The sequence below is a fragment of the Panthera leo genome, chromosome C1 (assembly GCF_018350215.1).
Source record: "Panthera leo isolate Ple1 chromosome C1, P.leo_Ple1_pat1.1, whole genome shotgun sequence".
Lineage (NCBI taxonomy): Eukaryota > Metazoa > Chordata > Mammalia > Carnivora > Felidae > Panthera > Panthera leo.
Genome location: NC_056686.1, coordinates 208,900,597 through 208,927,015, shown reverse-complemented (window position 1 = coordinate 208,927,015; position 26,419 = coordinate 208,900,597). Strand labels below are relative to the sequence as shown.

At 44.3% G+C, this 26,419-nt stretch overlaps 1 protein-coding gene across 1 annotated transcript in view; it reads left to right on the top strand.

Annotated features, from left to right (window-relative positions):
• COL4A4 (collagen type IV alpha 4 chain) overlaps positions 1-26,419 on the top strand; it is a 129,850-nt gene that overhangs the window by 14,240 nt on the left and 89,191 nt on the right. The window contains 3 exon segments of the mRNA XM_042950333.1: positions 2,481-2,633; positions 5,820-5,862; positions 9,761-9,838. Coding sequence (XP_042806267.1) covers positions 2,578-2,633; positions 5,820-5,862; positions 9,761-9,838 — 177 coding nt within the window. The 5' untranslated portion in view covers positions 2,481-2,577.

The following is a 26,419-nucleotide window of genomic DNA, read 5'->3' as shown; positions in this document are numbered from 1 at the left end:
TGCCTCTCCACTTCCCCCAAGGCTGTAACGATCCCTCTTTCCATGGCCCTCTTTCTTCCTTTCTCCATCACCTCATGTGTATTCAAAGTTGGCCTTATCTTACATTCTCTGTTAAATACACTTGATTATCCCAAAGTATATTCTGTAAATTCATTCATCCAATGAATATATATTAAGTGCCAACTCTATTCCAGGCACGATTATGGCCCTGGGGATAACTGTGAATTAAGAGACAAAATCCCTATTGTCACAGAGCTTACTAAGTGCATGGTGATGAGGGTGCATTGGCTGCTCCCAATTAGCGATGTCCTTTCACTAGTGGGAGACCAGTTGGATTTCTGCGGATTGGCCCATCTGTCCATCCACCCAACCAGCCAGCCATCTGGTCATTCAGTTACAAAATGTATTGAGAAACTCCTAAGTGTTAGGACCATGATCAGGCACTCTTGTCTGAAAGTGACTGCAAAAACACTGTATTTTAATAAAATCCCTGTTTGTACACCCTTTATCACAATATGCGTAGAGATTAATTGCATGATGTATCTATTTTGTGGTTAAATGTAAATATCCCTGGTTTTCTTTAATTTTTTGACTATTTCTTATCTGTTTAAAATAATGAGTACCTTTTTTTTAAATGTTTATTCATTTTTGAGAGACAGAGAGAGAGAGAGAGAGAGCGCGCGCGTGAGCATGGGCGGGGGAGGGGCAGAGAGAGGGAGACACAGAATCGGAAGCAGGCTCCAGACTTGGAGCTGTCAGCACAGAGCCTGATGCGGGACTCCCACTCATGAACCGTGAGATCATGACCTGAGCCACAGTCAGATGCTTGACCGACTGAGCCACCCAGGTGCCCCAATCGAGTACCTTTTGAATGATTCAAACCAATTTGTGTATTCCTTCTAAATCAATAATTTGTTTTATTGAGATTTTCTTCCAGTATGCAGCTAAAAAAACACATTTAAAATGATGAATGTGGAGGGGTGCCTGGGTGGCTCAGTTGGTTAAGCATCTTATTTCAGTTCAGATCATGATCTCGAGGTCTGTGAGTTCAAGGCTTGTGTCGGGCTCTGTGCTGACAGCTTGGAGCCTGGAGCCTATTTCAGATTCTGTGTGTCTCTCTCTCTGTCCCTCCCCAACTCATGCTCTGTCTCTCTCACTTTCAAAAATAAATAAACAAAAAAATAAAAAAAACATTGTTTTGAATGATGGATTTGGGGATGGGATATGATCCGGTCCCTCAACGTGATTCTTTTTCTACCTGACTTTCAAACTGCATCAAGGAATGTTGTTCTACCACTTACATGGGGAACTAGTATTCCATAAACACAGCATTGAATTAGTTTATCCAGATTTTATCCAGATATCAAAAAAATTTCCATTTGAAGACATTGCAATATCAAGACATTCCTTTAGGCCAGGTCTTTTTATATAATATCTATACCTTTTTTAATCAAAGACATAGAATTTTTTGAATCATATGTTTTCTCTTTTTTTTTTGAGATAAAGTTCACAAAATAAAGTCACTGTTTGAATTATTTTAAAGTTCATAATTCAGTGTTTTTTAGTATATTCGTGTGCAACCAGCACCACTATCTAATTCCAGAACATTCCATAGTCTCAAGAACTCCCAATTCTCTCCTCCAACCCCTGACAATTCCTACTCTACTTTCTGTCTCCATGGAGTTGCCTATTCTGGTTATTTCATAGACCTGAAATCATACCATACGTGTCTTTCCCATAACATGATGTTTTCAAGGTTCATCTATGTATCAGTCCTTCATTCCTTTTTATGGCCAAATCTCTTGTGTGGAAGTAGCACATTTTGCTTATCCATTCATCAGTTGATGGGCGTTTTGCTTGTTTGCACTTTTTGGCTATTATGAATATTTATGTACAAGTTTATGCATGAATATAGTGTCAATTCTCTTGGTTATAACTGGGAGTGGAATTGCTGGGTCTTATGGTAATTCTGCATTTAACTTTTTGAGGAACCATCAAAGTGTTTTCCACAACTGTGGAAACCATTTGACATAAAAATATTTTCGTATGTGTTTGCTGTGTGCGTGAAAAGTATATGTTTCGATACTAAAGGGTCCCCTTCCTAGTTCCAAAAAGTAAAAAAATGCACTTAAGTGAATTTTAACTTGGGTTTTCAAGGGCAAATGTTAAATAGGAGAAAATGCCACTTAACAAAATGAAGCAATAATTTTTATACAAGCATTATATACATCTATATTTCATTTCTCAAAAATATATTTATGACACAAATAACTGGAGAGTGTTTTTATTTCTAAGAATAAAAATTGGTATTTATTCAGTTTTATTACCACTAAGATTGTTTTGTCAAAAAAAGTTGAACTCCCCCTTTAGAAAATATTTCCATTGCTGTGAATAATGAAAGTAATTATTTCCAACATTATAAGGAATATTGTGTTTTAAGAGATGTATCTATATTTAACATATACAAACTTTAAACCTAGGACATAGCACCCCACTTACAAGTGAGAGTCTTCTGGAAGAGAAGAGAAACCTGACAGAATTTTTTTTAAGTACTTGACTGTGAAGTAACCCAGGCACATGGCGTCAATAAGGTGCTCATTCAGGTGGATCAAGCCATTAGCCACAGATCCCTGGTGAGTGTCCTCCGCGTGATAACTTGCTTATATTTAATAATTTCTCCTAAATTTGGTTTTACAGTTATGAATTGTCTGAACGTTTCATGTGTCAAGAGGCCAAAGTGTTCCAGAAACCTATCCATTATGCCTGCTATTTTGTGATTCATTTTTATTAAACACCAGTTCTGTCTACTCTCCCTGAATTACACCCACATCATCGCCAATGGGAAAGACATTCATCTAAAGGCTTCGGATTCTTGTCCTCTTACGAGGTTTTAGGTATCCACATCCTAATCCCTGGATCCTGATAATACGGTCTGTTACAGGTGATGGGGATTTATGTTTGTAGATAACATTAAACTTGCTAATCAGCTGACCTTAGGGAGCTTATTCTGGATTATCTGGGTGGGTCCAGTATAATCACAAGGGTCCTTAGAAGTGAAAGAGGGAAGCAGGAGGGTGAGGGGCAAAGGAGATGTGACAATGGAAACAGGTCACAGGGATGAGACGGACGTGACCAGCCATTGCTGGCTCTGAAGACGGAAAGGAGACCAGGGGCCAAGGAATGCAGGCAGCCTCCAGAATCTGGAAAACACAAGGACACTGAATCTCCCCCAGAGCCTCCAGAAGGAACACAGCCCTGCCCCCACTTTGATTTTCAACAGTGAGACCCATGTTGGAGAATCATGACATGACAAATTCCTGTTGGTTTTAAGCCACCAAGTTCTTGGTAATGTGTTATGGGGCTGGTAGGAAACTAACATGCTATTGTCAGAAGGGACCAAAAAAGACAGTGGGAGTTAAGACAGCAACGTCTTAAATAGTGAAAAATAAGAAAAGTTTTGAGGCTGATGAATATGTATGCATGAGAGAGTGGTAGGAAGAATGGATTTGTTTCAGGACTACAGGAGAGTCTAACTTATTTGGAGTGGATGGGGAGGAAACTGCAAAATGGTCTTAATTTTAATGGTTTTTTAAAAGAAAAAAAGAATTGCCTTTTTTTCAATACACACAGCAGCAGGAGGAACTATCAGAGGACAGGGCGAAGGAAGGACAAGAGAGGTTGAGCACTGACCCGAACAGCATCCGTCCTTGCCCCCTTCCAGCAAGCTTTTGAGGACATTGCCCAACATTTCTGGGTCAGTTTGCTTTTGTGCAAAATGTGGAAAAAACATGCCCCGACTACAGTTTTTTTTTTTTTAAGTTTCTTTATTTTTGGCAGAGACAGAGTGTGAGCATGAGTTGGGGAGGGGCAGAGAGAGAGAGGGAGACAGAGAATCTGAAGCAGGCTCCAGGCTCTACACTGTCAGCACAGAGGCCAACGTAGGGCTCAAACTCACGAACTGTGAGATCATGACCTGGGCCGAAGTCGGACGCTTAATCGACTGAGCCACCCAGGCGCCCCTAGCTTTTTTTTTTTTTTTAAGTGTATTTATTTTTGAGAGGTGGGGGGAGGAGTAGAGAGAGGGAAACACAGAATCCGAAGCAGGCTCCAGGCTCTGAGCTGTCAGCACAGAGCTTGATGTGGGCCTCAAACCCATGAACTGTGAGATCATGACCTGAGCCGAAGTCGGATGCTTAACCAACTGAGCCACCCAGGCATCCCCATCCCTAACTACAGTTTTAATGAGACTATATATATGGGGATGGCCAAAACCAGTATGGGATGTAACATGTACTTATTTACAAATGTCCAAAGTGATAAGGGCCCAATTAGCAAACGGTAGTTATAAATACTTGACTTAAAACATTTTATCCCATGTTTAACACATCTTCCAACTTTTTATTCTCTTAATTACTTAGATACTTCACTGAAATGCCAACCTTACCTTTGTTGGCATTGTCATGAACTCAAACAGCACGGTTGGGGAGAAGGAAGACCTCGGTGGGGTAGCCAGTAAGCATGGGCTCGGCCTGCCCCAGTCCCCAATCTCCTAGTCTGGGTCTCGTCCAGAGGCACGACTCTGCAGCTTTCTATAATGTTTCTCAGCATTTCAGCATGAGAGGGGGACAGTGTGGAGAAAGAAGGCTCACTTAGGACGTGGGTTTCAGGCAGAGAACTCTACTTAGAAAAAAGGACAGAGCTGGCGGGGAAATCACAGCCTGAGTCTGGCTGGACCACAGCTCTCCTCTCATCCCTGGGAATGATGTGACCTGAGTCCCCAAATCCATCAGAGCTGTTTAAGAATTAAATGACATGATGAATATGAAAGCTCTTTGGCCAATATAAGCCCAAGGCAGTTGTATGTGAATGTTTAGTGGTTGTCACAGTCAGACTGGGCTCCTGGAATAACACCGCACCAGGGGGTTTACGAAGAACAGAAATTTATCTCTCTCCCAGTTCTGGAGGCTGGAAGTCTGAGATCAGGGTGCCAGTGCAGTGGGTTCTGGTGAGAGCGTCCTCCAGGTTGCAGACTGCCAACATCTTGGTTTGTCCTCACATGGTGGAAAGAGGGGGAGAGAGAGCTCTCTGGGGTCCCTGTGTAAAGGGCACTAATCCCATTCATAAGGACTCCACTCTTGTGACCTAATCACCCCCCAAAGGCATTACCTTCTAGTACCATTATAAAGGGTGAGGATTTCAACTCATAAATTTGTGGGCAGTGGGGGGGCAGAGAGATGCTACAAACATTTGGTCCATAACAATGGTCTTTTATGGTTGTATCTCTTCTCTGTTAAAATTTGTTTATAGTTATGATGTTATCCCCAGTGGATTTCTGCCTCACTTACAAGACCCTGAACCACTTAACTCTTCCCTAGCTGATTCATATTATTTTCCTTCCTTTCCAAATCATCTCCCCAGTCCATTAGATTTTCTTCCCTCCTCCCTCCTTCCAGTTGGTTCCACTTAATGGCATCCAGGATACACTGAGCCGCCTCCTTCCCTCACTCGTCTACATTTCATTCAGAGAGTCGTCTCCATTCCCTCATCTACCCATCCAGTCTCACCTTCAGAGTGTCCCCAGGGTACCCATCCCAGTGAGGACCCCACTAAAGGGGTGTGAGTACTTCTTGACTGATTAGCAAGAGGGAAGATAATGATGACAAGCAGAGAGAGAGTAACATTTATCTTGTCACTGATGACAGTGGCCTATGAGAAAAAAAAAAGACTTCTGGAATTTCTTCTTTTGTTCTTTCTCTTTTTAGTTTGTTTTGCATGAAAATGAACAGTTTATGTTTATCTGCATTTTTGCTGTTTTGTAGGTTGCTTATACTTATCCTGTTTTCTGTACAACACGTATATGCGGTAAGTACGTTAATTAGCTCTGATTGCATGCATTATTCTTGTTATAAGCCTTTTTGTCTGTGGGACTCAGTTTTCTCATCTGTAAAATGAAAGGCTGGACTAGGTGAACTCTAAGGTTTCTTTTCCACACTCAAAACTGCTTACCAAATTGCCCAGGTATTGGGGATTTCTTCATTTTATAACACTACCCTGTGTTAAAATCTTTATTTGAAGGGGGGCTGGAAGCGGCTGGCCTACTTCAAGATTAAATCAAGAAATACAAGATTACATGTGAACATTTTAACTCTGGAGAAGGATAAGCCTAGAATATTCTGTAATAAGATCTCTTTCTTCTGCTTCCCACTGAGGAATCTGAGTTATTAAACCCAACCCCAGACATTTCTGGGAAATCACACTATGGACTGCCAGTAACTCAGGTAGATCTTGAGATAACTGAACGGGTTAAGTCACCCTAGTGAGCATGTCCCCATCTGTCATCCTCTCTGGCTTGGATTTACCCATTCCAGTTTCTGTGATTTCAGTTAACATGGGTCTTTTCAAGGAAAATCAAAATAGAAAGTTGCTTTCTGTTCTCCTTTTCCTACTGGTCAGGACCAGAGAGGAATCAGAAGCTCTCCCCAAGTAGGATGATACGCTGTGTACCACTTAGTCCCATGCATTTGAGAGCATCATCTGAAGTAAGAATGGAAACACACTGAGATATATGTGTCTGGATTTCTTTTTACTTGATTTCTCTAAGTTTATTTTTGTATTATACTCTCCACCCCCCCCCCCCCCCCCGCCTCATTAGAAGAGCCTACAGAGTCTTAAATTTCACTTCCTTTGTTTCTTATGTTCCATACGTGGGAAAAAAAATTCTTGAACCAAAGACTCGTCTAGCCTGGACCCTCCTATCAGGTTGTGCTGTGCGGAGATATTAGAGATTTCACACCAAATTTGTGATACTATAGTTGTCTTTTAAAGATAGTGAACTATAGTTGTCTTTTAAAGATAGTGATATAAGTTGATGGCAAAAGTTATGGGAGGCAATTTGGCATTATCCTTCAGAATTTCAAATGCGTAATCCTGTTGACCCAGGAAGTTTCCTTTTGGGAATTTATTATATATGTTTATACTGACTTGCGCATAAAGAAAACGCACAAAAATATTGTAGTGTTTCGTAACGAAGGGAGGTTGCTAACGGCCCATCAAGAAGGACAGATTAAACAAGTACTTCATGTGAGAAGAGCCATTCTGTTAACTTGGAATGACTTTGAAGGCATCTAAGTGAAGGCAGCAAGGTACAGAGAAATATACCATTTGGGTAAAAATAAAACAAGATTCAAATCACCAAAAAGTGTGTTTGTGTGTGTGTGTGTGTGCGTGCGTGTGTGCGTGTGTGTATGTGAGTGTGTGCATATGTGTTCCTGGTGTGAAAGTGCTCATAACTACCCAGAAACAGATTGAGGAGAGTGATTGCCTCTAGGTGAGGGAATGGGAGGGCCTGGGCTGGAAAAGAAAATTTCTTTCCCCATTATACTCTTTTGCCGTGTTTGAATTTTTTATCATATGCAAATGTTGTTTTTCCAAATAGAAAATAGAGGTATGAATGTAGGACCAGTTATTAATCTAGAAATTAATAACGTACCTCATAAACATTTTATTCAACATACGTTTGTTTAAAAAACAGGCTAAAACAGGAACTTTTCTTTTTTTTCCTCTTTGAAGAATGACATTAGTTTTGGAGAATGTCAGTGTATTCTGGTGAATATGGTTTATACTTTGAATGTTGCCTTGGTGTGAGCCAAATGGGTTCATACAGTCTGTTTTTGTGGCATATATTTTCCCTCTATGAATGCCTCCCCTAAAGTGGTATTTATTGGGCTATATCTAACGTACAAAAACTTCTTAGAGCCTAAAATTACCTTTTGCTTTTTTCTTTTATCAGTACCAAAGCTTTATATGTGACTATTTCTGTTTTTTTTTTTAATTAGAATCTGTTAATTTATTTTAAACCAATTCTTTCCTGAAATGTAATTTTCAGATGCTACAAACATCTCTGTGATGGTTGGCACAATTAAGAAAAAAAAACAATAAAAGAACAAACTTGTCTTTATTATGAAGCCAGCTAATCAACTGACCTTCTTTCTCTGGTTGTTTTGATATTTCACTGAACACATAGTAATGAGTCCCAACCTTAAATGAACCCAAGTATTCAGACCAGTTGCTTTAAAGTGTTTTCACGATGTCCTGGACCTGGGCATTTAACCTTTTTTTTTTTTTTTCTTCACCTTATCAGAGTTTTGAACTTAATGGTTCTGCATTCATAGATAACAATGTGACTCAAAACTCAAGAGGCATCTATTTCGGAAACTTCAAATACAGTTTTTTTTAACTTAACTCTTGTAAAGGTTCACATTCTTATATACTTTCAATGACTCTAAAGAATTTTGTTTATAAAAATGTCTTTTTTTATTAATGCTTAATTTAAAGATTTTTCTTTTGGGATGTGTCTGAGCATATTTTTTTTTTCTAGAAAAAAGAGGTCTAAGTTGTGTGACTGAAAAATAAATACATTCGGGATAGATCCTTTTTCCTCCCATACACATATTCATATATATGTGTATGATTACACATGTGTGTATTCATATGTACACCTACTTGTATGTCCTTCCGTACATACTTATGTACATTGGTGTGTAGGTATACATATTTGTTTTCCAACTGAACTTTAAGTATTGCTTCAAATGTTTTATGTTTCCCCATTAGGCTTTGGTGTAAAGACTCATGTTTATAGCCTTGAATGTAAAAGATCTATCAGTCATAGAAATGTGTGGGTAATATATAAGTGTTACAGTGAGGGCTGGACCAGGCAAGATCATGAACTAGGCGAAGTATATCCCTGGTGCCTTTCTGATATTCCTGTCCACACTCTCAGCTCGTAGCATCTAGAGCTGTTTTTGCCACTATTTCTTCCCAACCCACCGCCCCAGCCTCTGAAGGAATGGTCAGTGTTCATTGTCATTGTCACTGCAGGTGCATCATGGTGGCTGTTTTGTTGTTAAGGGATCTACTTATGGAAACAGTTATTCTGGGATTATGCTTTTGTATTGAAGTGACAGATGACTCTGGATATAGACAATGAGGATTTGTGAGAACAAGGGCCTGATTCTTCCTAAAGAGCGTGTGTGTGTGTGCGTGTGTGTGTGTGTGTGTGTGGTGTGTGTGGTGTGTGTGTGTGTTTGGAAGAAGCATGAAAGTTAAGAAAACATGTGACTGTGGAGAAACTCTCTAAAGAGAATGTTGGAGAGAGGTTAGCGAGAAGTGGGGAAGGGCTCACCTTATTCAAGTTCAGGAGCTTTCTGGTTGAGAGACACATTAGAGGAACCATCTTGGAGTTTTAGCAGTTTGCAGGAAACAGTTTTCGCGTGAAAATCCAAGGCTGTGACGGGAGCAGTGACCAGGAAGGACTTGATGGTGATGGAGGGGAAGCAAGAGCGTCCTGAAAAGCAGCCAAGTTTATAATTGAAGTGAGACACCATTGTGTCCTTACAGTTTTCCTAATCATATAGTTTACACTCTAAGATCATTCACAACTTAGTAAATGAGGTCTTGCCAGGAGAAGGATATCACAGAAGATTCTTGTTAAAAAAAAAAAAAGTGGCCTCAGAAGGGAGCTTTTTTCAATGCCAGCTCACGTAAACTTTTATTTTTCTCACACTCTTATCGAGCCGCAATGGAAGTTCTTTGCCTTTTTATGTATCAACATGAGTGTTTTCTTTTCGAGGTTTCCAAGGTAAAGGTATACTGTGGAATTCCCATGAGTTAGGTAAACCGAGATGCTTGTTATAAGTTAAATATCATGTACCCAGCTAAGCAAGGAATACCAGTTTACTAAACCAGATGCTTCACTTTCCAGAGTGGAAAGAAGTTTATTGGGCCTTGCGGAGGAAGAGATTGCTCAGTTTGCCAGTGCTTTCCTGAAAAAGGGTCTCGGGTAAGTGATGTAAAAATCAGTATGGGCAGTGGGAGGAAGAAATGGGGAGTTACTCATCAACGGGCATAAAGTTTTGGTTATGCAAGATGGGTTTAGCTCTAGAGATCTGCTGTAGAATGTCTACCTAGAGTCAACAATAATGTCATGTTCACTGAAACATTGGTTGGGAGCAGGGGCACCTGGGTGGCTCAGTCGGTTAAGCGCCCAACTTCGGTCAGGTCATGATCTCACAGTTCATGAGTTCAAGCCCCGTGTCCGGCTCTGTGCTGACAGCTCAGAGTCGGAAGCCTGCTTCAGATTCTGTGTCCCCCTCTCTCTCTGCCCCTCACCTGCTCTCTCTCTCTCTCAAAAACAAACATTAAAACATATTTTAAAAAATTGGTTGGGAGAGCAGATCTCATATTAAGTGTCCTTACCACAGTAAAATGTTAGGAAAAAAGTCAACATGGGCAGCATGTTGAAATTTGAGCCATTGTGAATACTTAACGTTAAGTAGTCCCAGATCTTAGCATGTTCTGATAATTGTCAATGTTTCTGTTTTACAGTGAAAGTTATGTACATTCTGATAAGCCGTCCCAGTTTTATTACACTAGGCATCAAGCTTAGAAGTGCAAGCTGTGATTTACCCAATGTTTCATACCACACTAATCTTGTGAACTGCCTTATGCAAAAAGGGTCCTTTGCCAAATGGTAAATGCTAGGTCGCCATCTTGAAACTCAGGTTGCATATCAGCATTTTTTTTTAATGTTTATTTATTTTTGAGAGAGAGCAAGACACAGAGTGAAGCAGGGAAGGGGCAGAGAGAGAGAGAGAGGTGGGGGGAATCCTAAGCAGGCTTCAGGCTGTGAGCTGTCAGCACAGAGCCCAACGCAGGGCTTGAACCCACAAACCGTGAAATCATGACCTGAGCCAAAGTCTTGAGCCAGGTGCCCCAACATATAAACATTTTAAAGGCTCTGAGAAGTAGTGTAGTGAGGCGGGGGAAACCTGGTTTAAACTTATCTAAAGTGGTATATCCAGACATTGGACTACAAGACTCTTTTTTGGATAGAACCTATTGAAGTCACATGGGCATAGTGTTCTGTATGCATCTATTGTGCATGGCTGCATTTCTTGTGTGCTTCTTATGTGCCACACACCATCTGTGTTCTCCAAACGCTTTAGGTCCCTGACTCCTCATGACTACTCTCTTACTATCTCAGCGTGCCGACTTTGCAAGGCAGAAGATCAAAGCTCAGAGAGGTGTAGCCTGTTACTCAAGTCCACCCAGGACAGGGCTCTGGGTGACTACACTACGTTCTCTGTCCCCGCAAGGCACAAGAGCCCTCTTGGCTACTGTAGGCGGGTCACTTGAACATTTATGGACCTCTGTCTCCCTTATATTCTGATAGCAGCTGACGGCCCACCTGCTCATTTGTGCTGGCATAGTAGATCAAACAATTCTTTGGATTAAAAATACTCCCGCCATCTTACAAGAAAAGAGAAACTTGCTTTAGAAACTTTGGACAGTTTTTGAGTCAGATCAATGATTCTGTTGCAACATGTCCACATCGATTCTATAGGGAGTAATGCTCAAAAAGCACAGTTCAGTGATGACCAGTCTACAAGGAGGCAAGACCTCTCCTGAGGGAAGGGGCCATATATTTCTCCCTTAGCTTTGTTTTCTCTCTGCGCGATACGTGTGCAATATGTAAGGGGCTCCTGTGTTGAGCTCTCTTCCTGAAACCAGCTAACTTTCAGAGCATGAATTATGGCAAATCCCCTCCTGCTTAAACCGCATTGTTTCTTTAATACTTCAAAAACTTTGGAGCTCAGAATTTATCTTAAGGTTTTTCTTTTCCTTTAAAAAAATTTTTTTAAACTGCTTTTTAAGTTTATTTATTTTGAGAGAGAGAGTGCAAACAGGGTAGAGGCTGAGAAAGAGAGAGAGGAGAATAAGGATCCCAAGCAGGCTCTGCACTATCAGGACAGAGCCTGATGCAGGGCTCAAATTCACGAACCTTGAGATCATGACCTGAGCCAAAGGCAGACGCTTAACCAACTGAGGCACCCAGGCGCCCCTATCTTGAGATTTGTCGAGCTGCTTTCATGACATGATTCAAAAAAAAAGAGGTGTAAACTAGTTATAAAATAAATAAGTCCTGGGAATATACTGTACAGCATGATGAATATAGTACATACTAGTCTCTGGTCTATTTGAAGGTTATTGTGAGTAGATCTTAAGAGTTATCACAAGGGGGAAAAAAAAGTTACTGTGTGAGGACAGATGCTAACTAAACTTATCGTGGTGATCACTTTGCGATCTATACACATATCAAATTATGAAACTAATATAACATTTATATGTCAGTTACATCTCAATAAAAATTCTTTTAAAAAGTAAAGACACTAAAAGCTAGCAATCTAAGAAGTGCCTTTTTCACGTATATGTATGCCTTATTCGGGGGTTGGGGGGGAAAGCCTGGCTTTCCTGTGATTTAAAAAAAAATTTATTTTAATGTTTATTTATTTTTGAGAGAGAGAGACAGACAGACAGAACATGAGCAGGGGAGGGGCAGAGAGAGAGGGAGACGCGGAATCTGAAACAGGCTCCAGGCTCTGAGCTTTCAGCACAGAACCAGACGGGGTCGAACCCACAAACCGTGAGATCATGACTTGAGCCAAAGTCAGATGCTTAACTGACTGAGCCGCTCAGGTGCCCCTCCTGTGATTTTTAATATGAACATACCAAGATTGTATAAATGAGAAAGAAATCAGTGCATCTAAATTTTAAGACCCTTTGAGTTTGAGACCCAAGAAAAATGGATCAGCTTCTCGAGAGGATGCTAATGGGGGCATCACAAAACAAATGGGAACAGTTGCTTGGATAAGGCTCTGATGTAAATAAGCCCGAGAATTGTTTTGGTCGGGACATCTGGCGATGTCTAGAGACATTTATTGGTTGTCACAACTGGATGGGGGAGGGGTGCTACAGTATCTCGTGGGTACGGGCCAGGGATGCGGTTCGGCACCCCCAATGCACAGAACAGCCCCCACACCAAAAACTTACCTGTGCCGAGTGGACAAACCCTGCTCTCCTCCCATAACAGCTCTGTGAGGCTGATGAGGTTAATATTTTCATCTTTCCATACAAGGAGCCTGGATTTCCACGAGTTTTAATAACTCACTCGTATGTGGAAGAGGTGGAAACCCCACCCCGGTGTCTGACTTCGGTTTTAGCATTTGGCCCGTGATCACGAGAATCGGTGTCTGCACACTCACATTCAAACACCAGACCGTCGTCATAACCTTGTGAACTCGGGCGGGTGCTTCGAGCTGCCCAAGCATTCGTTTCCCGGTATTTACACCACGAGTGCTTTCTCTTCTGTGTCCTCGGGTGTTCCGCAATCACGAGCAATGCACCTTGCGTCCCCTAACACAGTCTCCAGTGCCGGGGGTGACGAGGGCTCAGGGGATAGACTGCACTCTGCTGTCTGGGTCCCTGTTGCTGGGTGGTTGGGCAGAACAGAACGCGGAGCGCTGGTCGACCCTTGCCCTTTCCGAGACAGATGGCTCCCACATGAAGGCTGCAAGTTGCTGGCAGCGATGTCCGGCTGGGAGTTTGGGAGCTTGGCTTGCGCATAACTGCCAGGTGGCGTGGGAGGTGGGTGCTCCCAAGTACTCAGCAAGCAGCCAACTCACATACCATCTCGGGAGCTGCAGTGACAGCTCGAGGGGGTCTAGAGAGACAGGAATCCACGCGGTCCCGGAGGGTCGAGGATCCGCCTGAGACGGTGCAGCCTGCTAATGGCTCAGCCAGGCATTCCTAAGAAGGAAATGATTCCCCCTTTAGGGGTTCATGCCTGAGTGAGTCGTTTAAGCCCCAAATCAAAACTGCTGTGTCTGGATCGACGCTGGCCCCGTGCAGTGGAACGAAGGGCTTGGGCTTGGAACTCTAGACTCAGGCTGGAGCCTGAGGTACAGCTGGGGTGCATCTGAGGCAGGGAGCCAAGGGGGGGCGTCCTTCACTTCTGACGGAGTGAAGTTCAGCCTCATCAGTGCACCCCGGAGGCCCGCAGTCTGGCCGAACCATGTGTTTCCACCAGTGATCAACACGCTTCCCCTTTGCGCCTCTCCTGCTGCATCAGGTGGGCCATCGGCTCTCCCTGGAGCGTAATCCGAATATTCTCGCTTGCCTCCCCTTTTCCGGGCTGTCTTCCCACTTCCGCTCTGCCTCTGTTTCTCCTGCCCTCCCCAAGGAGCTCGGTGGAGACTCCAGCTCTCCCAAAGCGTTCCCGTCCCCCTGCCGCAGCTCCTCCCAGCCAGTGCTGAGGCCCCTGGCAGGACCCTGGTCCCCTTCCCTCGACTGCTTGCACCCCAGCCTGTATCTCTGTTTGGGTGTGAGCATCGGTGCACGTGACCCTCTTCATGAGATTACGAGCACACACCCTTCAAGGTCGTCACGTGGACACCTGGAAAACGCTTCTGCTGGCTCCTGGTCCGCAGTGGAAACATAGCAGGCGGTTAGTGCACATAAATCAATACGTGAAAACTAAGTCTCCAGCCTGGGCAGGACTGGGAGCCTGAGTGGGTGGCCACGCTGGCCTGTAGCGTGCTTCCGGGGATACCTGCCACATCTAAGAGAAGCGGGGAGCAGGGTTAGTAGGGGGTCTCCCACCTCAGTCCTCCCCACCCTCACCCGCACACGCATTGTTGAAACCTGTTATTAAATGTGCAATCTCACATAAGCTCAAATTCCCATGTGGTCTCAAGTAGGGCCAGAGAGAAGTATTTTGAACAGTGCCATTTTTTTTTTAACGTTTTATTTATTTTTGAGACAGAGAGAGACAGAGCATGAACGGGGGAGGGGCAGAGAGAGAGGGAGACACAGAATCGGAAACAGGCTCCGGGCTCTGAGCCGTCAGCCCAGAGCCCGACGCGGGGCTCGAACTCACGGACCGCAAGATGGTGACCTGAGCTGAAGTCGGCCGCTCAACCGACTGAGCCACCCAGGCGCCCCTGAACAGTGCCATTAAAAAGTCCAGGAGCATCCTCGAAAGAGCTCCAGTCGAGGGTGGGAGACTGGAACCCCTGTGCCTTCTTTCTGGTTGAGAGCCTCAGGTGAGAAATAAGGGTTTATCCTATCTGGCTGGTTCTGTTCCTCCAGGCTCTAACAGCCTCCGGTTCTGTGAGGTAGGCATGGCCGTTTGCATATAGCAGCTATTCAGTTGCCTTCCAAAATATTTTGCGGCTATGCCCTGACATTTCCCCTGACCTCCTAATAGTCCCTCTTTGAGGATATGAATGAGGTTGGCACTGGCTGAGATTTTCAGATTTTCTTTGCCAGTTTCAGTGAAGGAATCTTCAGGTTTTTGATGGTTGTCTCCTTGCAGGGAAAATTATGTGTCTTTATAGACTAGATAGGACTTTTTACAAGCTCCATTGTAGTAACTAGCATGATGATAAAGACACGTTCTGTAGCATTTTCCAGAATCAAATAGAAAATATGTCCATATTTTTCATTGAATGGAGTCTACCAACTATTAAACTGTTAACTGTTCTATTAAGAACTGTATAATTTGACTTTTATGCAAAGAAGCCAAATAGTGTAAAACTCAAGACCTGTTTGGTTTTTTTTTTCCTTCCTGGTTTGAAAGCTAGATCACACATTAGCAAATCAGTGTTTCCTTGGGGAATTTTAAGTCACTAAAAAAAATGCACAAGTATTTTCCCCCACAATCTCATTCATTTGTCCCTCATGCTCCTAAGAGCCTGCATTCCATGATAAAAATGGAATTTACTTGGGAGATTTTAATTATTAACATTTTTAACCGTTAAATTATTTGCACACAAAGTTCCAGAACCCGATCTCTTTATCCCTCACAGCTGTATTCTAGTATAGTCTATAACTGTGAAACAGTCTATAACTGATAAATGGTACAGAGCAATTCTTCTGAGGTCCCAAAGCACACATAAGTCAATGATGTTATATTTTGGTGGAAGCAGAGTCCAATGACAAGTGACAAATTTGATCTGTCATCCACCCCCTTAGAGTTTTGGTTCTGCTTTATTTTTCTTCCACATCTTTCTCCTCCAAAAACAAACTCCCCAGCTCATTTTGTCTCTGCTGGAGAGTTCTCTGAGTAATGAAGCCCTGCCTGAGACTCAGGTGCTTTCCAAAGACACCCCAGCGAGGGGCCCTGGGACGGGACGTCCACCTTGGGGACTGTGGGGAGCTGGGCAGGGCATTTGTCGTGCAAAGGCATCCGAATCCAGAGTTGGAGAAAACACAGTGCCTACTGACAAATCTCCCAGTAGAATTTAGCCCACCAGCTGCCAGTTTCCAACTTGGACTTTGCTTGTTAAAGCGTTCCCCGGTCAGGAATATTAACCTTGAGTTCTGAAGAATGAAAAAACTTGCAGACGTTAAAAGAATGGATCGTCCATGGTAGGTGCTTGAGGAAGTAGTTTCAAACAGGGTGTGGGAAACCTGGACGTGCCTATCACTTTCTACTATCTGGCCTATTAATAATCATAGTGGTAGAACTAACCAGTGGTAGCTCATATTGGTATGGAAGGATGACTCCAGCCGCTAACAGGGCTTTCAGTAGGCTGACAGAGTTCTCGCTCTAAACCTAGCATTTGTGCTTCAGAAGGAAGGAGGGAAAACAAGCTCTATTTGCCTACTGTGTTGTAGAACGTGTTGTTTTTGCAACCAGGCCAGGTGTCCCGAGCCTTACCAGGGAATCCTGGTGACAGTTTGGGTCTGGTAGGTTTTGGCGTATCTGCCCTGATCAGTCATCTCATTAAATTGCCAGTGATTTGCAGCACAGCCTTTGGCCTCCTCGTGTGGAGTTCAATTCCATGGCAACGACGATTGCTGAACTCTGCGACCCAGCATGAACTGAGGCCAGGCGGCCGCAGAGCTCAGCAAATGTGGGACTACGCTGAACTTGAGTGGATCAAGGTCATTACCAAAGGGGAGACAGTCTTGTTGTTGGTGAGAACTCAGGGCTAGCAGTGCAGGTGCATCCCGAAGCAGGGCCTATGGCCCACAGGAAAATGGGAAACAGTATTCGTAGCTCTAGAAAAACCTCTCTAGTGCAAGGTCAACACCTGACAGACTACATTAATTAAAATGCTGATTTACAAAGAAAGTCAAAGTAGATTTTTTTCTTTCAAACACCATGTTCAATAAGTTGCCACGAAATCCACAGGGAACAACCAGGTCTCAGAGGTGCTAAGTTTTTCACTCCTCTGTCATATAAGCTTATCTGCAGTTCTTTCAGCAAATGCCCCTTCATTCATTCCCTCCGTTCAGCAAATGGCCATTGAGCATTTGCCATGTGCCTGGCATTGTGAGGCTCCGGTGATCCAGAATGAAGTCCTTGTGGCCTGGAGCTCAGTGTCCAGCAGGAGATTCACCTTCTGGTCATTGTTTCTGGGTGCCTGAGGAGTGCCGGGCACTGTTAGGAGCTTGCGTCCTTGCTCTGTCCCAGGGATAATGTGGTCCCCTAACTCGGTTTCATATGGGAGCCTGGGGGTGGGGGGCAGGGCGGAGACAGCAGTGGAATCAGAGGCCACCTAGTGATGGTCTGAAAGCCTGTTGTGTCAGTGCCTCGGCTGCCATAATGAGGTGCCATGTGCTCAGTGGCTTAAAACCACAGAAAATATTTTTCTTGCACGTTCTAGAGCCAGAAATACACAAGCAAGGTGTCACCATTACTGTACTTCTGCTCCAGCAGAGGCTCCTTCTCTGCCTCTCCCAGCTTTTGGTGGCCACCAGCTTTCCTTGGCTGACGGCCCTGTCACTCCAGTCCCCGCCTCTGTCTTTGCACCGCCTTCTCTTCTGTGTCACATCTTCCTCTGCGTCCCTCTCACAAGGGTACATGTAATGGCATTTAGGGCCCATGCAGATAATCCGAGATAACCCCCTCCTCTCAAGGGCCTTAACTTTAGCACCTCTTTTGCCATCTCACGAATGGCACGAATGTCCACGAATCCCCGGGGTTAGGACGGGGACACGTCTTTTTGTGGCCACCATTCGACCTACTGCAAATGTCTGGGCAGAGAGAACAGCCTCCATGCAGACCCTGGGGGGAGAGCCTCTATTCGGACCCTGAAGTGAGAAGGAGGCAGGCTGGTGTGTCTGAGGGACTGGAACGTGGCCAGAAAGATTTGGTTGGAGTAGGTGAGGGGGCAGGTGACATGAGGTGCAGTTGGAAAATCAGACACAGGTCCTTCCGTCTAAGAAGGAGGGCTCTGAAGGATCTTAGGAAGGGTGGAAGCAGGTGGATTTACGGTATAAAAAGATCATTCTGGCTGCTGTTTGGAGAACATAGTGTGTGTACGTTGGGGGGCAGTGGTAGGGAAAACCTGTCAGGGGGCTGCTGCAGTCGCTCAGGTGGAAGGTGAGATTGCTTCTTGGGGGGGGGGTTGCGTGAAGAGGTGGGGGAAGCAGGTGCGTGAAGAGGTGGGGGAATGTTTGGGAGGCAGGGTTGATAGGAGCGAGGGTGACAGTGGAGGTAGGCGGGCATAGTGTTTACAGCTGTGTGGGCAGTGGTCTCAGGCCGAGGAGCACATGGGGGGGGATGATCGTGTGTCTGCGAGTCCCATTTTGGGTTTGTAGAGCCAGAGGTCAACTGAATATGGTCAGGGCTCCAAAGAGAAGTCTGGGCTAGGGAGGAAAGTGGAGGGGTTGGTTGTTCAACGTTGGATGCCATTAACTCCATGAAAAAGGTCAAGTTTGCCCAAGAGAAAGTGAGAAGAGGGCCAGGGCAGCCCTGTGGGGAATTCCCCCCCCCCCCCCCCCCCCCGCCAAACCAGGAGGAAGGGGGCCGGCACAGAAGACACAGGAGAAAGACACAGAGAGGGCAAGGGGCAGGGACACCAGGAGAACAGAGCCAGGAAGAGGAAGCAAGGTTCAGCTGGTTCTGGCTCCACCGGGAGCCTACCCAGACCTCTCCACGCTGCCTCGTTCAGTTCCCACGGCAGATGTGTGATGCTGGGCTGCTCTTACACCATTTTTAAAAATGGGAAAACCACTCTGTGATGACCAGGTTCAAGACGTGACTTTATTTATCGCTCAGGGGCAAAGCCCTATCTTCCGGTTCTCAGAGCCGTGTTCTTTCCACTGTGCCATGCAGCCTCTTGGGAACACAGCTGCACATCCAGAGTCAGTGTCACTCCAGGCTAAATGGGCCAGCGGATGCTCTCATTGACAGGTGGGGTGATCTTAAGGTACAAGAAAATACTCTGCCACAACGGTCTGGTCTCCTTGGACTTTCTACTCCTTGAGTAACACTTTTTTGTTATTTATTTTAATAACCCTTCATGTTATCCATTAGTTTTTCCCATTATAGGTAGGGAAAGACCTTGGAGGCACTCAGTTAAAGGATTTTATGCTACCTGCGTAGTCCTCTTGGAGGGTTTAAGTAATGTTATGGTGTCGCCTAGTGGATGAATCTTTGAATTACAGCCAAGCATTAAAAAAGCAGGGAGGGTGACGCTGAACTGTTCATTTTAATTATAAAAGTCTTAATCCATTCAGTACTCTCCAAGTTCATGTTTAGAATATATACCACACAAGGCAGTAGCCAAGGTCCCGGGTCGTAATAAAATGTGCACGATCCCTGACCCCAAAAACCTTACCAGAAGACATCACCCCAAGCAGGTATTAATTAAAGTAACATGCGTGAAACAATAATGAAAAATAGGTGAAGAGTCTATTTAGCTGGTATTTTAGGGTGGACAGGAGAGTTCTTCCGAGAGTGAGATTGGTCAGGACTGGGGTAAAAGAGACGCAGCAACTGAAGTCAGGGGACCTGGGTTCGAATCTCTGTTTCCCCAGGTGATAGTCAGTGGCCTCTGGTCACTGGCTTCATCTCTCTGAGCCTCAGCTTCCTTGTTTGGGAAACAGAAAAGTAGAAACAGGGCGACTTTTTTTTCTTTAAAAAAATTTGTTTTTAGTGTATTTAGAGAGACACAGAGAGCGTGCTTGTGAGGGGAGGAGCAGAGAGGGGGAGACCGCGAATCCCAAGCAGGTTCCACACTGTCAGCACAGGGCCCCACGCGGGGCTTGAACCCACAAAACCGCGAGATCATGACCTGAGCTGAAACCGAGTCGGATGGATGCTTCACCAACTGAGTCACCCAGGCGCCCCCCATGGGTGACCTCATGGATGTAAGGATCCCAGGAGTCAGTGCCTGGAACAACTGCTCAGGGAATGGTAGCTGCGGCCATTGGTACCATCACCACCATCATGGTTTTGAGAAGGTAGAATAGGCACTACCGATGGAGGAAGGCTGCCATTGCTTCAGGCAAATAGGAGGCACACGTGTGATTGGAGCAGAAGGAGGAGGGTTGGCTGGGGTGGAGGAAGGCCAACTGTTCCCATTGCAGAGGGTGATGAAAGCAGTGACACAGGCAAGAGAAGATCGCAGGGGAGTTGACAGTTGTATATGGATGTGGGTAGAAGCCTGGAATGAAGGAAGAGAGGGAGGCTGGTGCTTGGGTGACCCACATGAGATGACAAGACCACGGCAGCGGACGGATTCCTCTGCAGGGAGATGACAGTAAGACAGACACGTGAGATTCAAGTTAAGGGAGGTATGACAGCCTTGGCCAAGGGTGGACATGGAGAGCTGCATGGTGAGCTCACATGAAGGAACAAAGTTGCCACCTGATGGGTCTGGGGACAGGAGTGGAGCACGGGGAAATGATGGGAATGATGAGCTGAGTTCTGACATGATGAGTGCGAATTAGCAGAGGAGGAAGGTTCAAGAAGGTGTCTAGAAAATGGTTGGACGTATAGGGTAGGTCTAGAAAATAGGACTTGAGAACGACAGAAATAGAGGTCTTTAATTAATTTGATGAATACTATTATTTCCTGAAGAAACTTTATAAAAGAACACAGAATACATTAAGATATGAAGTTTAAAAACAAGACAAGGCCTGAAGCAATGGGCCTGTCGCAGCAGGCACGGTGTGGGGATGGTTTAGTGCATGGGTCCTCCACTCTGCCAGGCTGAGGCAGTGGGAAGAGGAGAGGTTTGGGAGAGCCCCTGACTGATGCAGGTTTGAATGCAAACTCACTAGGTATGTGAGTCTGAGTAAGTTATACCCCTGAATAGACTTTTCTCATCTATACGGGGGATAATAATTCACGTTTCTCAGTGTTGGTGGCTGGATTAAATGAAGCAAGGTATGGAGAGTGGTGGGCACACAGTGATCACATGATGATCACTGGGCACTTTGATGATCACCTTCACGGTCTTAGAGACCAAGGGTGATTTGGAAACGTGTGTGTCATTAGTATAATAAAAGCACCTTTCATGTTCATTTATTAACTAATGAAGGAGGAAAGGAACAAACATTTATTTATACTTCTTTGCACTGATTGAACTTCTGGTTAGGCAGGAGCAGGAAGCTGTCGCAGGGAAAATGTGACAGGATATGTATTTGCAGTCGTCTCTCTGAACTTATTTCTCCCAATTCTCATACTGCTAACATGACAGAGGGTTTCTTAGCTTTTTGTCATTCCCTAAAGGGTTTGGTCCCTGGCAGCGAACACATCCGGGGCAGCCCAAAAGGCTGAGTTGAAGATCTTGGTATTGGCCGTGTACATATTCTCCCGTCTGTTGGTGCGGTTCTACCAAGTTGTGAAATGAAAGTAATTTGATCTTAGCCCTGCTCAAGAGCCATGCCTGATACAGATGACTAACAAGTGACAGAATGCTAAAGGAATGCCCCAGCTCCAGAGGGTGGGGTGACTGTCCACTGTGATCACCTTCATCCTCTATTTGTACAGCTGGCCCGGGAGCCTACTGTTCTGTGGCCTCAGTCGGAGCACACATAGCACGTCTGATGACATGGTGTCAGCCTGGGCTTTGAGGAGGAAGAAGGGGATGGCTTGTGGCATCACACAGCATGCCAGAGTTTCCTCAGCTGGCAAGATGATTGTCATTTCTGGATTTGGTGCATCTTTTCTGATTTCACGGTCTCTGGCTGAAAGTTGTGAAACACAGAGGCAGTTCTGTGTACATAGAAGAAAGGAAGGAAGGAAGGGAGGAAGGAAGGAAGAAAGGCAGGCAGGGGGGAGGAAGGAAGGAGGGAAGGAAGGAAGGAGGGAAGGAAGGAAGAAAGAAAGGGATAGGAAAGGAAAGGGGAGAGAAAAGAGGAAAGAAAAAAGAAAAAGAAAGAAAGAAAGAACGAAAGAAAAAGAAAGATCAGTAGATAGATCAGGGAAAACTACATCTGAAAATAAGGCATTCATTCCACTGGGCTTTTTTTTTTTTTTACTACCCTGAATCCACTGTATATCATGTTATTGTTCATGGTTGGAGGGTGCATAGTTAGGAAGAAAAGATTTCTTTAAAAAATTTTTTAAAGATGCCAAATTCTTTTGATTATTTAATGAATCTCTTGTTATAGAAGTGTCTCTTATGGGTTTGTTATTTAAGTCTGTTGATCCTGAAGTTAATTCCATTATAGCCTTATAAATAAGTAAGCCCAAATATTTACTTGTAAACATAGTTTTTTTTTAACTGACCCCTTCTTTTATATGAAACAGTTTAAGGATATTGGAGTTATTCTCTATGTTGCTGTGGATAAATAATTTACTCAAATTGGATGAACTAGCAATGACTATTTCAGAGATTGGGGTTTGGAAAAATTTCATGAGTAGCTTTCTGATAGGTTTAATACTGTGGTACAAGGTTTGGTGTATTTCTTTAAAAAATTTACCCTATAAGGAATTACCTGTTAATATGAGAAAAAAAAAAAAAACAACACAGCACTCCATATAAAAACAAACCGCAGCTTTCCCCAGCATCTGTAAATAAGTAGGCATTTAATATTTTATGCTAGCTTTTCCACCTGCAAAGTAGAGGTTATTTTGCCGTTGAAATGAAGGCATGGCAAAACCCGTGTTCTATCTCAACAAGAAGATGTGAACATCGCTGTGTTTAGGGCCATTGCTCATGGTGTGGGGTTGTGTTTTGCTCACCTCAGTGTGGAAACATTGACTGTATCACTGTTCAAATTAGTTTATTATTTATTGCCTTTCCTACCATCAAAGTCTTGGGCACATAGACTGTGCCTCCAGAAGCTCATGGTCTAGCAGGTATGGGGTTAGGGGGATAAAGAGATGGTCACTATAGCAGGGGAGGGATACTATTATAGGAGCATCTCGAGAGGCATCTAGTTCTGAAGGGCGGGGTGGGGGAGGGCAGGAGGTTGGGGAGTCCTTCCACGAGAGCACTAAAAGATGACCTTGGGAGTGGGAGGGACGGTTCTGAGACAGGATCAAGTCTGTGAAAGAACAGAGCTTTTTCAGAAATGGTGAGGAAATCAGTGTAACAGATGGGTAAGCGGGGGCGGGGGGGGGGGGCACGGGGTCCAGAGTTTTAATAATGTAAATAACCATTCCTTGTTTTATTTTAAAAGCATTTTGGATGACACCTTCTCACATCAGGACCCATTTCTGTACTGAATGGAGTTTTATCATTCTCATGGCCATGTGAAACACTTCTACTCTTTCTTTTTTTTTTCTCCGCAAAGTTCCATTAGCTCACTGGATCCGGCCTTGCGTGTCCAGAATGAAGCACATTAAAGAGATTTATAGGCAGTTAATTGGCTGTCTCTTTCTCAGTTAATGTTTAAACATACATTTTTTTTTCTAAACGTCACATTATTGTAAAGTACAGCATTCACAAAAGATAATTTAGCAGGTTTTCTGTAAATTACCTATCAGATGAAAAGATGATTCCCAAACTTCATGAAAAGGCAGTTAATTTCTGAGTCTTATATTTAGGAAATCTTACCAAGTAAGAGTAATTAACACAGGTGAAAGAAAAGAAAGAAAGAAGAAAGAAAGAAAGAAAGAAAGAAAGAAAGAAAGAAAGAAAGGGAAACAGGTAGCTGAAGTCATTATTTATCTTTTAGATTGTTGTTTACAATTTGTGTAATATTTAAATTGATAAGTCCACAAAATACCCCCAAATGATTTGTGCCTATATAATTACATTTTATATTTTATTGTTGTCTTTTTAATAACACATATTTATACATTCAAGCTTCCTTGAAAATCCTAAGCTTTATTAGTATTTTTACGGATACTCAATAAATAGTTGTTATGATGATGAAAAAGCATGAAGAGAAGGGAAAGTTCAAATGAAGTAGGATTTTGATTTGTTAAGGTTAGGCAGATGGTAAAGGTTGTTGATAATGTTTGTTGAGTCCGTGACTTAATGATGAAAGAGAAATGGTAACTCATCTTTATTGTAAAGGTCACATTCGCTGTTGGTAAAGAACATATTGCCCTGGCTTGCATTTTCCCTGCTGAGACATGACAGAATGCTATCTTTGTATATCCTTCAAGAAATGTTCCTTTATAAACATATATTTCAAGAAAATGCCCATTTGTTTCTCTACAGGTGGGATCATATGACACACAGCTTGTTTTTCCCCCTTTGAACAATGAACTGTGTATAATGAGAGTAATCACAATAGTTTGCATTATGGTTCCAGGCACGATGCTATAAACACTTGCCCGTGCAGTATTCTTTTTATGTCCACTGGCCATTGACGGATAAAGAAGCTAAGGAACAGAGAGGCTAAGAAATGTGCCCTAGGTCACACAGCTAGTGTGGGCCTGGGCTTACAACACAGGAGGCTGACTGCAGAGCCTGGATGTTCAGTCACTGTGTCTTCCTCAGCAGCATCATGAGGATGATCTGTGTCCGCTCACAAAGCCCTGCTCGCTGTCTTTAATGTGCAGGCCTTACACGTTCCCCGCGGGCCTGTTCCAGCCGCCGGTCTCTGCACTCGTTGCGGGCTCTGGGAGAGCCCCAGGTACCCGCCTGGCAGCAGGCACCCGGCACCGTGGTCCCCCAGCGAGGAGGTGAACACCGCTGCTTCCTCGCTCTTGAGTGGGGTCGCTCTGAGGTGTGAGCTCTACCCTGACTCCGGGAGTGCCAGCTCTGGGGAGAGCTCGTGACCCACTGGTCATGTTACCGGAGTCGGGTTGTTGGGCCCAACAGTAGAAGCGAGGCTGGACCCCAAAACCAAAGGCACAGCCAAAGCTCTCTTGGGGCTGCAGCTTGAGTGAAAGGGACACAAAGCACCAACATAGACTGGCTGGGCCGGCCTCTGCGAGCAAAGAGATGGCCCTGCCTTCAGGGAGCAAGTTCTGGCTCGGGTTCTCACTCCAGGATGCAAATAAGGGCGGGGGGGGGGGGGCGGGGGGGGAATGCCTCGCCCTGATTGGTTGGAAGGGCTTCATTCTGATTGGTTGGAAGGAGCTCATCCTGATTGGTCGCTATTGGCAGGCAACTCAGGCCGCCCAGTGCTTTTGGAGCAGAGTCTTCAAGTACGCGGAGTCTCTGTTGTAATTCCGGGTTGGGTGCAGGGCTGCGTCCTGGTTCTGCTCGGTAAGAGAAGTGGTTTACCAATAACTGCTAACTGGAGCACCGGGATGGCTCAGTCGGTTAAGCTTCCTACTTCCGCTCAGGTCATGATCTCAGGGCTTGTGAGGTCGAGCCCTGTATTGGGCTCTGCACGGGTTTTTCTCTCTGCCCCTCACCGACTGGTGCTTTCTTAAATAAATTAAATAAATAAATAAGTAAAAACTTAAAAAATAAATAAAAACTATAAATAAATAAATAAATAAATAAATAAATAAATAACTAACAGAAAGCGCCCCAGGTGCATGGTTTTCACCTGGGACTTGTTCCGATGGTCCCTAACTGTCTCAATGACTGGCTTGATTCCACACCCTGTTTTCCCATCTTCCCTTCTCTGTGTCACGTCCCTGCTTCCTTACCCTATCTCCTTCAAATCTCAAACAAACGGTTTGCATTGACTTCTTGCCCTATGCTTTGATTCTGAAGCACCCAGGCCAAGACAGGCTGCATAATGTTCCTTTTTTGAAGGTACCAAAGTCTATTCTATTGATCTCAGATGGGCGGATTTTTATAGGACTTCCAGTTTTTCTTACTATTGTAAATAATATTGTTGTGAATATTCTGGCATTATTGTCTTTAGATCAGGGCACCTGGGGCTCCTGCCTCCAAGACCTCTCCCATCGGTCCTGTGTCTGGGCCTGGCCAAGGCCAGCAGCATTGTCCAAGGTGGTACCCCACGTGTAGACCAGGACTGGCTGGATCCCACAGTGTGTTTCTTCCTTTGAGGTTGTTAAAAATGATTAAAGAAGCCAGTTTAGGTGATAGAAACAAACTTTATTTAACACTTCATGAAGCGGGCAGTCTTCCTTCCCAAGGATCCAGAGAACTGCAAAATGGGGCAGAAGACAGGAAGCTTTTATGGGATGAAGAATAAGGAAAAGGAAGAACAATGGAAAAAGAATAGAAAGCAGGGAAATAAGTAGAGACCCTGGAGTTGGCTTGGGGTGTGGGGATTGGCTGACTGGAGGTAGTGGGTGTCTGGTCCACATGAGCATTTACAGGGACCCAAAAGTTATCTGCTTCCTTTTGCTGACGTGGAACCCGGGCAGGGGGAGCGGCTCCATCTTGGGCCTCGAAAGTTGTTCCAACAGGGTGCACTTGGATCCTTTATCCCCTGTGGGGCTTACCTCATGAGG